The 11,585-nt window shown below is 42.5% G+C and overlaps 1 protein-coding gene across 4 annotated transcripts; it reads left to right on the plus strand.

Moving 5' to 3' along the window:
* Nucleotides 1–1,298: 1,298 nt before the first annotated feature.
* LOC123413242 (calmodulin-interacting protein 111-like) lies at nt 1,299–9,254 on the plus strand. Of its 4 annotated transcripts, XM_045106277.1 has the most exons (13): nt 1,328–1,545; nt 2,193–2,282; nt 2,575–2,894; nt 3,306–3,467; nt 3,559–4,394; nt 4,490–4,679; nt 5,399–5,606; nt 5,990–6,447; nt 7,143–7,569; nt 8,012–8,092; nt 8,217–8,407; nt 8,506–8,713; nt 8,797–9,254. In XM_045106277.1, the coding sequence occupies exons 3-12, from the start codon at nt 2,604–2,606 to the stop codon at nt 8,674–8,676; spliced, it is 3,015 nt and encodes a 1,004-aa protein (XP_044962212.1). In that variant the 5' UTR covers nt 1,328–1,545; nt 2,193–2,282; nt 2,575–2,603; the 3' UTR covers nt 8,677–8,713; nt 8,797–9,254. The 4 variants fall into 4 exon arrangements, with proteins under 4 accessions (XP_044962148.1, XP_044962334.1, XP_044962212.1 ...); XM_045106213.1 differs by lacking the exon at nt 2,193–2,282 and having other exon boundaries at nt 1,299–1,545; XM_045106329.1 differs by lacking the exon at nt 2,193–2,282 and having other exon boundaries at nt 1,328–1,541.
* The last annotated feature ends 2,331 nt before the right edge of the window (nt 9,255–11,585 follow it).

The following is an 11,585-nucleotide window of genomic DNA, read 5'->3' on the forward strand; positions in this document are numbered from 1 at the left end:
CCCTCTCTCTCTATCTTCTCTCTTCTCTCTTCTCTCTTCTCTCTCTCCCTCTCCCTCTCTCTCTTCTTGCAATTTCCATGCTTTATCTACTCTAGCTCTCTAGCTACCTTACAAAATCAATGATGTATTCGTACAATACAACGTATCTTTTTGTGTTTGTGGTTTTCGTTAAAGAAGACGATGTCGTCTTGCTGAGCTCTAGCCCCCTAGGCAGGTCCGTGGATTGGAAGTAGAGAAAAGACTCGGGTCAGGTGCCACCAACCCACGAGTATGTATCACCAAGCAACAACTAACCTGAGCTCCATGTTTGTGGTAGCCATCAAAGGAGGTTGATGCACATGCATGCAGCCTGCTGCATCTTGTCGTTTGTCTCTCGTGTTTTCCGTGTTTGATTTGTTTCACGTCTATGGCCTAGCCATGCATTAAGGGAGAGGCAAGCAAGAGCTTTGATCAAACGGTTCACTCTTACTATATACTATATGAGAATGAAAAAGACCTCTAAAAAGTTGACATGCAATTGGCCTGTAGCCTGCAACAGCTGTCCATGCAGCCTTGTTGCAACATCTCGAGAGGCCGGCGCCGCATATTTGTCTTTCTCTTGCAGTTTCCACGACGGCCGTTCTTGTAAGAGCATGCAAGGCGCACTGGGGCTGGAGCCTATCAATTTCTAACCCAATTTATAATGGTGTAGCTCAGGGTTACAAAGTAAAAAAAAGTAGTGTTGATGCTAAGACGGTTGTACAAACGTAAGTATAAAAGTAAAAGTTGCTGGAAATTTCGTGTTCTAGCCTGTACTATGTACTATTCTCTTTGTTGCTAAGTATAAGTCTTTTAAAAGTTCTTACTAAAAATTGGCGGGAAATGGGGCGAGAAATGGAGCCTGGAAAATAGCTAACATGCAAAAAATAAATCCCATGCACCTATTGGTCTAGCCAACACCAATTAATCCTTATTGGCCTAAGCCAAGCTTATAGAAACTTATTGGCCTAGCCAAGGCCGACAGGAGCTTATCGGCCTTCGCTTCGCCAAGGCCGATAAGCTCCCGGAAGCCAGGCTGCCAGGCCTATCGGCCTAACCAAGGCCGATTAGGACTTATTGGTCTTGGCTAGGCCGATAGGTTCCAATCGGCCACGCCTAAGCCGAGGCCGTATTATTTTTGAAAATTCTGAATTTTGTGCAATATTTTTCAAAAAGAATAAATAAAATGCAATATTAATTTATTTTTTTAGCTATTTTCACACCAGCTCAAAAGAACTGGCCCTTAAAAGTGCTCCTCGCCAAGTACAACAAAATTCGTAGTCGAGGAAACGGAAAAGCAAACGAGCTGACGCTGGTTCCTAGCCGCCGCCGCTGCTGCCGGTCCTCCGCCGCGGCGCGTTCGGCCGGCCGAAGCCTCCGCTGCCCTGCCGCCGGTACAGGAGCCCAGCAGCCGCTTACCTCCGTCGAGCAGCCGCTCCCACGAGCAGCGCCTCCCTCCCTGGAGCAGCCGCTCCCGCCCAGCAACGCCGCCGACCGGACCTACGCCGGAGACCAGTCCTTAGGCAGGTATCCACCACTCCTTCGCCCCCCTCCCCCCTCCCCTCCTTCCTCCCTCCTCCCTCCTCCCTCCTTCCGCTTGCATCCTTGTTTGTTCAATAATAATAATAATCCGATTTAATGTTTTTTTGTATTGGATGCGTGCTTGCTGTAGATTGGATATTGTGAGTATAATGGTGGCTGTTTCTTGATGAGTGCTTGCTGCATGGTATTTCCATTGCGTGTTCAAGTTTACAAGTGAAAGGATTTTGCTTTATAGGTGTTTGTGATAATGCTTGTAGGGGCAAATGTTTACAAATTTTAGTTCGATTTTTTTCAGTTTAGCAAATGTTTGGTTTAAACATGTTAGCACTGAAACATGCAATGACTCATGATATATGAAAAGGAAAAGATTAAGTTGTTTTATCGGCACCGTCTTGACCTGAAATCAAAGCTTAGCAGTAACATGCAATTTGAGAGAGCAGGAGCTTTGTCTTGGTTATACTGACGAAAATTGGTTTACACGTTAGTATTAGTGGTATTGTTGGCATGATCGATGTCCCAAATCTTGTTTATGATTGGGAACATGGTGGTACTATTACGCTGTGCTGTTGATTTTAACAGTCAGATCTATAATACTACCGTTTAAAGTGATTGTTTCTCCTTTTGCATGTTAGCTGATTGATCTTCAGGTTCCACCATTCGTGTTATGCCATGCTGCAAGCCTTTCTATATTTTTTCTCAGATTGTGCAGGTCAAACAAGAAGGTAATCTGCTGTTCCTAGCTTCTATTAATTTCGCTTTTTTTAATTAAAAAAAAAGTAAATCTTGTCCCCGTATTGGCGCTTTTCCAAAATGGCGAATTTACAAATCCGTAGATACTGATACACGTATCTGTATCGGTGCATTTTAGCTCAGGAGAGCAAGCAAGAACGTAATCTGCTGTTCCTAGCTTCTATACATATATATTTTTGTGAATTAAATAAATAGCAAAATGGATCCCCATAATGACACTTCTCCAAACTAGTGAATTTACGTAGCTGTATCGGTGCATTTTAGGTCCCTAGAAGCTCGCCGGAACAGCTGTAATGTCTTCGAAGGGCAAGAAGAAGAAGCCGTCGGCATCCCCGCAGCCGTCACCTCGTACCCCTCCCTCTCGCACCCGTGAAGGCACCGGTGGCTGCCTGGACCTCTCGTCCACCGCTGCAGCGGCGGCAGCGCGGTACCCGGCGCTCGTACCCTGCGGAGGCGCCGGTTGTTTTGCCGGCACCGTCTCCAATGTGGTCTCTAGGGGCGGGAGCCGTGGTGGCGAGGGGAGGGTTTGGCTCGCCGAGCCTGCCATGGTCAGCTCTGGGCTACGGCCTGGGTGCCTCATCTCTGTATGCTCCTCCTGAAAATTAGGATTTATTTCTGCACCGAACTTGTTAACTAAGCACTACACTTGTGTTTTCAGTGCAAACCATGCTCCATGTAACATCAATTCTTGATATTAAAACTTTGATTCTGAGCCCACCTTTGACTGTGTGGATGTATCTTTGCTCTACTGTTGTAACATCTGGTCAATCGAATATACATTGATTGACCCACAATTTTTTCAATATGCTGCAAAGAATCATATTTACAGCTTGCTGAAAATAAGATTAACACACAGTGGATTATGGATTTATGGTACCTTGGTTGTAGAACTGACATTCGAACTTCCCATGGATTCCAATAAAGATAAAACTTCAGCTTACCAGCGTCTGTGTTGTTTTGTTCAAATTAGCTGAGCTTTGTCTCCTTGTTCTTAGGTGTCACTCATTTCTTCAAGTAGTAACAGTTTAGATGGCTTCCCACTTGATAGTTTATTTGAGGAGTGCAACCGATTCTTCGATCTTGATGTGGACGATGATCTCATCTCTAATGAAGCTGGGGTGAATTTTGTGACTGCCACAGTTTTCCCTTCACGTGAGGTACGTGCCTTTGTTATCTTTCTTCTCTTGGTGTATAAATGTCGCGAATGCCAAACTGCAAAGTTTCTGATTGGATGGTCACTCTTATCAGGTTCAAAAGAATGACATCAAGCTGTCTTGGGACCTTGCCTGCACACTGGGATACCCTGTAGTAGGTCGTTCTTTGCTAATTAGCCCCCTATATACATCTCAAGCCCCAAAACGAGCTGATGCTGGTGAGCTTTTGCGGGTGATAAAATGCAGCAATCTTTATCTCAGTCTAGTCCCAACGAAAGTTGCGCCGTCCAGTCATAATAAGTCAGATTCTGATTGCCATCCTGTAAGAAATGTGATGGTTATGGAGTCACCTAAAAGGATTCCTTCAACTCCTCCATGCAGAAAAGAATCACATGATGGTGCATCTAACAGTGGCTTTTCATTGTGCTTGGATCAAGCCACTGCAAAATCAGCATTAGCAGATGACAAAATAAATGACTTGCTGCAGACTTCTGCATCACGGTGGCTCGATGGTAGGCACTTGCTGAAAGGAAACTATGTCCCTCTCTCAATGTGCGGGAAACTATCTATGTTCATTGTTTTGCGAGCAGAAACAGATGGTTCTGCCCTGGATGTAATGCATGAGAAAAGAAATTCAGCGTCTAATGCAGATGTCTCTGGTAAATTGGTTGGAACCCCTGCTTTGTTCCTTGTTGACAGAACCACAAAAGTGCACCTTTCTGATTTATCATCTTCAAAGGAGTTTGGGTCAGATAAGCCAGGGTTCCCACCAGAATATTCTATCTGTGCTGATACAGGAAGTGAAGATGCCAATCATGATCAAAGACTTGGTGGGTTATCTGAAGTTTCAGCAAAAGTGAAAGAAATGATTTCATTTTCGCTAGCAGATCAAATTGGTCTGCCAAGGAATGGTTTGCATGATTTACCAAGGTATAGTGTGAACTTGCCCCCCCCCCCCCCCCCCCCCCCAGATTGCAAACACATTTATTTGTTAGTTAACAATATACTGTTTTGTTTCATTTCAGGTATAAAGGTCTTCTTCTTTATGGTCCACCTGGAACAGGGAAAACCTCTCTTGCTTCTTCATGTGCCTATGACCTGGGAGCCAATCTTTTTACAATTAATGGACCAGAGATCATTAGTCAGTATCACGGTGAAAGTGAACAAACGTTGTATGATGTTTTCACTTCAGCTAAGCAAGCTGCACCTGCTGTGGTTAGATTCTTTTCTAATGGACAACCAGTTCTTTTCCTTGTCATGTCGGCAGCACTTGAAACCTACTCTTAGTATACTACCTTTTTAGGAGGCTAATGTCATAATTTCTTAACGTTTTCTCCCTCACCCTGTATCATGTGGAATAGAAAAATGAGCAATCTTTTGTTCATGACTTCTAGAACTTGAGTTAAAAGGATTCCTACCCTCAGATGTTTACCCTTAGTGTTCGAGATGAAAATAAAGGTTGACAAAAGCATTTAACATGCCTACATATATATTTTATTGCTCATCCATCTTTTGAGGAATATCACCCTTTACACATTTTTTATCATTTTAGGCGAAGTTATAAATTTCCATTTTAAAATTGATTTATCACTGTTACTGCAATTGAATATTAAAAACAAAAATCTCTTATGACCTAGATTTCGGCTAAGCTAGGTGTTAGTATCCGTTATCTCTTGAGTTATTAGTGACCCAAATTAGCAATAGCTGCTGATTATCAATGTTTATGGATTGAGTGCAGTATTTAACTACAAATGGTTTCTCTATACTTTGATGAGGACTTTTGAATGATCTAATTAGCAATAGCTGCTGTTATTGATGTGCATGGATTGAATTATTTAATTATCAATGGTTTCTCAATATTACAATGAGGAAGTATGCGGTGTCTTAATTATTACTATTTGAGGATTGATAATGCGTATCTTCATTGATATTAGATATTTATTGATGAATTGGATGCGATTGCTCCAGCCAGGAAGGATGGAGGCGAGGAGTTGTCTCTTAGAATGGTGGCCACTCTGTTAAAACTGATGGATGAGATTGGCCGTAATGATCGTGTTATCTTGATTGCTGCTACAAATCGGCTTGAAAGTATTGATCGTGCATTACTACGCCCAGGAAGATTCGATCAAGAAATTGAAATAGGTAGAAATCTCTGATGTTTCTCATGTACTGCAGTTTCTATATCTATTGTAGGTCATGCTGTTCTTTTTTAAGGTACTGTGTGCAATCATCCCCTAACAAAAGGTATTGTGTGCAACTAAAACCAGTACTAGTATATGTGCCGAATACATGTAGGATTCCTTTTGCGATACTGTACTGGTAACATCATCCCCATGTACTGTTTATCTGCACCACCTTAGTAGCTGTTTTCAGAACTTAGGGTAAACTGAGGCTGACTGCTTACAGATGGCATCAAATGCAAGCTGACTATCATCGATGATAAGCCTAATATTGAAATAATATGGTTGTTCAGTTGATAAATTGTTGAGCAAGTCAAAGTTGATCAATTGTTGATTCACTTGCAGGAGTACCATCTCCAGGACAGAGGTTGGACATACTTCACCACCTTCTAAGTGGAGTTCACCACTCTCTTACTAGTGAGGAAGTTGAGTCCCTTGCTTTTGCCACTCATGGATTCGTGGGTGCTGATCTAGCTGCACTATGCAATGAGGCTGCATTGAGTGCTCTACGCCGTTATATCAGTGTAAAAGAAAGTTCAACTCAACTACTTGGTGATCGTGACATAAATGCAGAAAAGACTAATATTCAAGAAATTGATGGTCTTTTGGGTTATGAAATAAGCTCATTATCATCATCCCTCTCAAAGTTAACCATGTCAATGGAGGATCATTGCTGGACCGGTAGAGGCGATATCATAGAAAGTAACGAGCCGGATGATAAGAAAGATGAGTTGCTATTGTTGGTGACTAAAGATGACTTTGAACAAGCTAAAATGAAAGTTAGACCAAGTGCAATGCGTGAGGTATCATTTTTATCCACCTTGTATGTTCATTTAGTGTTTCTGGTAGAAACTAGGGTCTACCGGGTCTTGGCCGGAGGTTGTAGGGGAAGGAGGGGATCGGCTGTGGTCGCCGGCGCAGGGGCGCCGTCTCGCACGGATGGGGGCGGCGGCGCGATGGAAGAGGCGGCTAGGGTTAGGGCACCGGCTCCTAGTTGGAGCCGATCAAAATAGATTGATCTTTGCTTAATCTCAAAAGGGCTGATTACATGACTATATATAAGTTCCCTAGGCTATAATAAACTGGGCTAAGCCCCTAATATTATTAAGATAACTGGGCCTCTGGTCATAACAGTTTCTTTCTCAGATTTGTTCTCTTATTACTTGCTGTGATTTCTTTCATAGTAGTTCTTATCTTGTAAGCGTTATTCTTCTCTCTTTCTTTTTTTCTTTCTTTTCATATGTTTGTGTCAATATCCGCGTCATGGACTCCAACTGACGCGCAGTGAAAAGTAAACTAAAGTTGCACATTCAAGAACAATTGATGTGAAGTTCTGGTATAACAATTCAATTTAATGAAAGGTATTCTTAATTTGGTTGGTTGAGATGAACCCTGGTGTGTTACTATCTTATGGGAAATAAACACCAATCTGAGTAAAATATGTGTGTGATCTGTAGAACGTAGCACAATGCTAATGCTTCCATCATTTCCTGCACAGGTAATGCTAGAGCTTCCGAAGGTACGATGGGAAGATGTTGGTGGTCAAACCAGGATCAAGAAGCAGTTAATTGAAGCCATCCAGTTGCCACAGAAATGTCCAGACGCGTTTGAACGCTTAGGGATCCGCCCTCCTAGAGGGTTGCTAATGATTGGGCCACCAGGTTGCAGTAAGACATTGATGGCTCGTGCTGTAGCTTCTGAAGCAAAGATGAATTTCCTTGCAGTTAAGGGTCCTGAGCTTTTCAGCAAATGGGTTGGTGACTCTGAAAAGGCAGTGAGATCGTTATTTGCGAAGGCGAAGGAAAATGCACCTGCAATATTATTTTTTGATGAAATAGATGGGCTTGCGGTAACTCGTGGCCATGGAAGTAATGGCATATCTGTTGCTGATAGGGTTCTCAGTCAGTTGCTACAGGAAATGGATGGTAAGCCTTGGTTCTTCCTTAGGGACTATTGGTTGGCCCATGATCAGCAACTGACCACTTGTTACCTCAGTCTTTATTTGATCAAATCATTGATTTTCTATCATTAGTTAAATACTGGAAAGTGGGTTACTCTTGTATAATATGCTGTCATTGATTTAATTGATGACTACACAAACCAAGCAGTCAAGCATGTAAACTAGATCAGATATGACGTTTCTACTAGTATTTCTTTAGGTTCTACTGGTTGATTCCACACATTGGTTCATTCTTGATACAAGTAACAGAATAATCTTATAAAAGAAGCCTAGGTTACATTCATTAAAATGGATGTTATTGCTGCACCCAAGGTGTTCACATAACTGAGCACCTAATATATATGGGGCTAGCGATACATATCTTTGCCGTTTAGGTTTTTATTCTATAATTACTATGATTGCAACAGGTTTGGACCAAAGGATTGGTGTCACTGTTATTGCAGCTACGAATCGTCCTGACAAAATCGATATTGCACTTCTGAGACCAGGTGATCTGTCTTAACTACACAGACTATGCACATGCATTTTATGGTCTATTGTTCTTTGTTGTGTTACATATGCAATGTTTTCTATCTTTTGTGGGTTTAACTTCATGAATGATGTATGCACTAGGCCGTTTCGACAGACTGCTTGATGTTCAACCACCAGATGAAGCTGACCGTGAAGATATTTTCCGGATTCATACACGTAGCATTCCTTGCAGTGACGATGTCAATCTGAACGAACTCGCTAGACTCACAGAAGGCTACACCGGCGCCGACATAAAGCTCGTCTGCAGGGAAGCCGCTGTAGCTGCTCTTGATGTATGCTGCCCCTGCCCTTTGTCCATTCTGGTACACAAGGGCTAGATGTGTTTTCTTCACTAGAAGCTTGCTGATAAACTATTTGGATTTTTCACCAGGAGAGCTTTGACATCCCAGAAGTAGCAATTATACACTTCAAGTCGGCAATCGACCGAGTAAGCCCATCGGATATGAAGTTTTACCAAGAACTTGCGGCACGGTTCCGCCGACTCGTTGATGACACGGATAGAGCAACAACGCCGGGAATGCATACCGAACCTGCCATTTAGTATCCTTCTATCCGTACATAGAGGAGATCAGTTCACTGTAAGCCATTCCTTATCTCCTCGTTGCCTCAATGACTCGTCATTCGGTCCTAACATGTTGCTTTTGTACTTTATCTGGTCCAGCTAATACCAGAAACAGTCAGCACAGGACTGCAGTCCTCTTTTTTGGCAGTGCCAGCTAAGAAAAGGGTGTTATTGCTTAATGTTTATTGTATCTGATTCTGCTGCTTGCATGATTCTACTGATCTACTGAGGAGAATACATGATCACCTTGCCATAGGAAAAAGGAATTTATGTTGACAGTTGCAGTATGATCATCCCCGCATTTCCTGCAGCTGGAATTCCTTTAGGTACTGGTAGGGGCTAGTAGTGCAAGTCAAGAGTTGCATATTTTTCCTGGATGTCCAATGGTTCCATCCAGTACTATTTTGTAGTGGTAGCTTTTTTTTTTGAAAGGTTGTAGTGGTAGCTCTTGAAAGGGAGAGGATACTGATTACTGAACACAATTGCCCTGTGTGCAATTTTTTGCTAGTCTTGTACCCGCGGAGTCTATAGAATATTTGGTTTTAGAGATTGCTAAATGCTGGTCGTACTCCTGTTCAAATTTGTGCTTATCTTGACTGCGAGAGCGCATGAAAACAAAGATTGCGGGGTGAAAAGGGCAAAATAACCATTTTGCCCGATGCCCGTCAGGCCTGCAACATTCCCACTCCCATGCTTGTCTCTCCCACTCCAGCCATGGACGCTGCTGGCTCCGCGTCAATGCTGACGCTCTCTGGCGGCGACGACCATCACAGCACTAGGCAAATCCTACGCCGCTGCCCCAGCAAATAGACGTCACTTAAGTCCAATTTTGTTGTTGATCGGTTGAAGTTCATTGACAAGAAGAAAGATTCTTGAAGGCAGCCGAATTCCTGATCTGTTTGAGAACTGGAAGCGTTGCCGCGCAAACGATCTTGCTGTCAGCAATTTGTTGCACCAATTCGATTTACGCATTGCAGATTATCACGACGTGTTTTGTTGTTCCATGACAACACATGGTCATTCAAAAAGAAAAACGAAAAACTAACGGTGTTAAACTGAACCTGCCTTCTGGTCGTGACTCACGAATAAAACTAAGAATGGACCATGTTACAGTGCGTTATCACCTTATAAAATCGAGCACCTTTTCTTAGTTTTACTCGACACCCGACAGCGCGGGCTCAGCCATTCTCTCAAAAGCACTCCCTCCATAAAGAAATATAAGAGCATCTAGATCACTAAAGTAGTGATCTAAACACTCTAATACTCCCTTCTTAAAGAAATATAAGAACGTTTAGATCAGTATTTCTTTATTTACTGAGGCAATACATTTTCTTGCAGGACGAGTCGCTCATTCCTTCACAAAACATGCTCGTGCCTAGAATGTCCATGGCTAGCATCCACAGTTTACAGGAGGTAATTAATCTAGCCCTCGCCCTCGCCCTCTCCATTAGTATATGGTACAGTTAGTATGACATAATTAGGACCTGCAGCACGTGGCATGGCAGCATCAAAGAGTGACAGACATCTGACCAAAAAAACCTCTGCCAAGCCCGAGGCTCACCCGGCCGATCACTTGCGAGGCCTGCCTCGCTTCCCGCTCTTCTTCCCGCCCCGTCCTGAGTGTGCGAGATGGCGGAAACATTTTAGCCATACGCGTTACGATATTTATATAGGAGGTTGCGAGCCCAAACACGCGTACAAGTACACGCGTACAAGTTGTTGCTAGAGATATAGCTTGAGGAAGAAGTAAACAAGAGATAAGAAAGATAAAGAGTTGCATGAGTATCTATCTTGTCTAGCTACCTCTAGCTACGGTTGAAGATATCTCCTTGTTGTACCGGTTCAAGGCATTGTTTAACACCCTCCCTTAATCACAACCTCATCAAGTTGAGATTATGTTTGAAGTCTTCAAAGCTTCTTGAAGGTACGTAGAGCCTTAGTAAACCCATCTGCTACTTGGTCCTTGAGTGTATGAACCGAATATCCAAGAGTTTGTTTGCAACTCTTTCTCGAACAAAATGGAAGTCTATCTCAATGTGCTTTGTTCTAGCATGAAAGATTGGATTTGCAGACAGATAGGTAGCACCAAGGTTATCACACCATAAACATGGTGCTTTAGTATTTTTCATACCTAGTTCCTTCAAAATGGACTGTACCCATATGATCTCTGCTGTTGCATTGGCAAGTGCCTTGTATTCTGCTTCTGTGCTGGATCTAGAGAAAGTAGCTTGCTTTCTTGCACACCAAGATATTAGGTTAGGTCCATAGAAAACTGCAAAATCACCAGTTGAACGTCTATCATCTAGACATCCTACCAAGTCTGAATCAGAAAAGGCACTGACAAGTGTAGAGGGTGACTTGCTAAAATTTAGACCAATGCTGAAAGTATTTTTCACATATCTTACTATACGTTTTGCAGCAGTGAAGTGAACTGTAGTAGGAGCATGAAGAAATTGACAGACTTTGTTAACAACAGATGAGATATCTGGTCTAGTGAGGGTCAAATACTGAAGTGCCCCTACTAAACTTCTATATTTTGTACTGTCATCTGAGCTCAGAGGTTCTCCTTCAACTAGAGATAGTTTTTCTGTACTAGACAAAGGAGTGGGAGCAGGTTTGCAATTCTGTAAACCAGCCTTTTTAACCAGATCTGCAACATACTTAGCTTGAGAGAGATGAAGACCATCTTTGTGCCTTTTTACTTCTATCCCAAGGAAGTAGTGTAAATCTCCTAAGTCCTTGAGAGCAAATTCTGTACTCAAGTCTTTTAGCAGTCCTGTTATGGCTTCATCAGATGAGCTGGTTACAATGATGTCATCAACATATATGAGAACAAATATGGATGTATTTAACTTGTTATAAATAAATAACGAAGTATCTGACTTGGA

This window comes from Hordeum vulgare, chromosome 1H, assembly GCF_904849725.1.
Source record: "Hordeum vulgare subsp. vulgare chromosome 1H, MorexV3_pseudomolecules_assembly, whole genome shotgun sequence".
Classification (NCBI taxonomy): Eukaryota; Viridiplantae; Streptophyta; class Magnoliopsida; order Poales; family Poaceae; genus Hordeum; species Hordeum vulgare.

What these genes read in the sequence shown, in the direction of transcription:
- LOC123413242 (XM_045106213.1), top strand. Translation starts at nt 2,604, where the DNA reads ATGTCTTCGAAGGGCAAGAAGAAGAAGCCGTCGGCATCCCCGCAGCCG. An exon ending in GGCCTGGGTGCCTCATCTCT is followed by an intron (nt 2,895 to 3,305) that starts GTATGCTCCTCC and finishes CCTTGTTCTTAG; the next exon opens with GTGTCACTCATTTCTTCAAG. An exon ending in CGATCAAGAAATTGAAATAG is followed by an intron (nt 5,607 to 5,989) that starts GTAGAAATCTCT and finishes ATTCACTTGCAG; the next exon opens with GAGTACCATCTCCAGGACAG.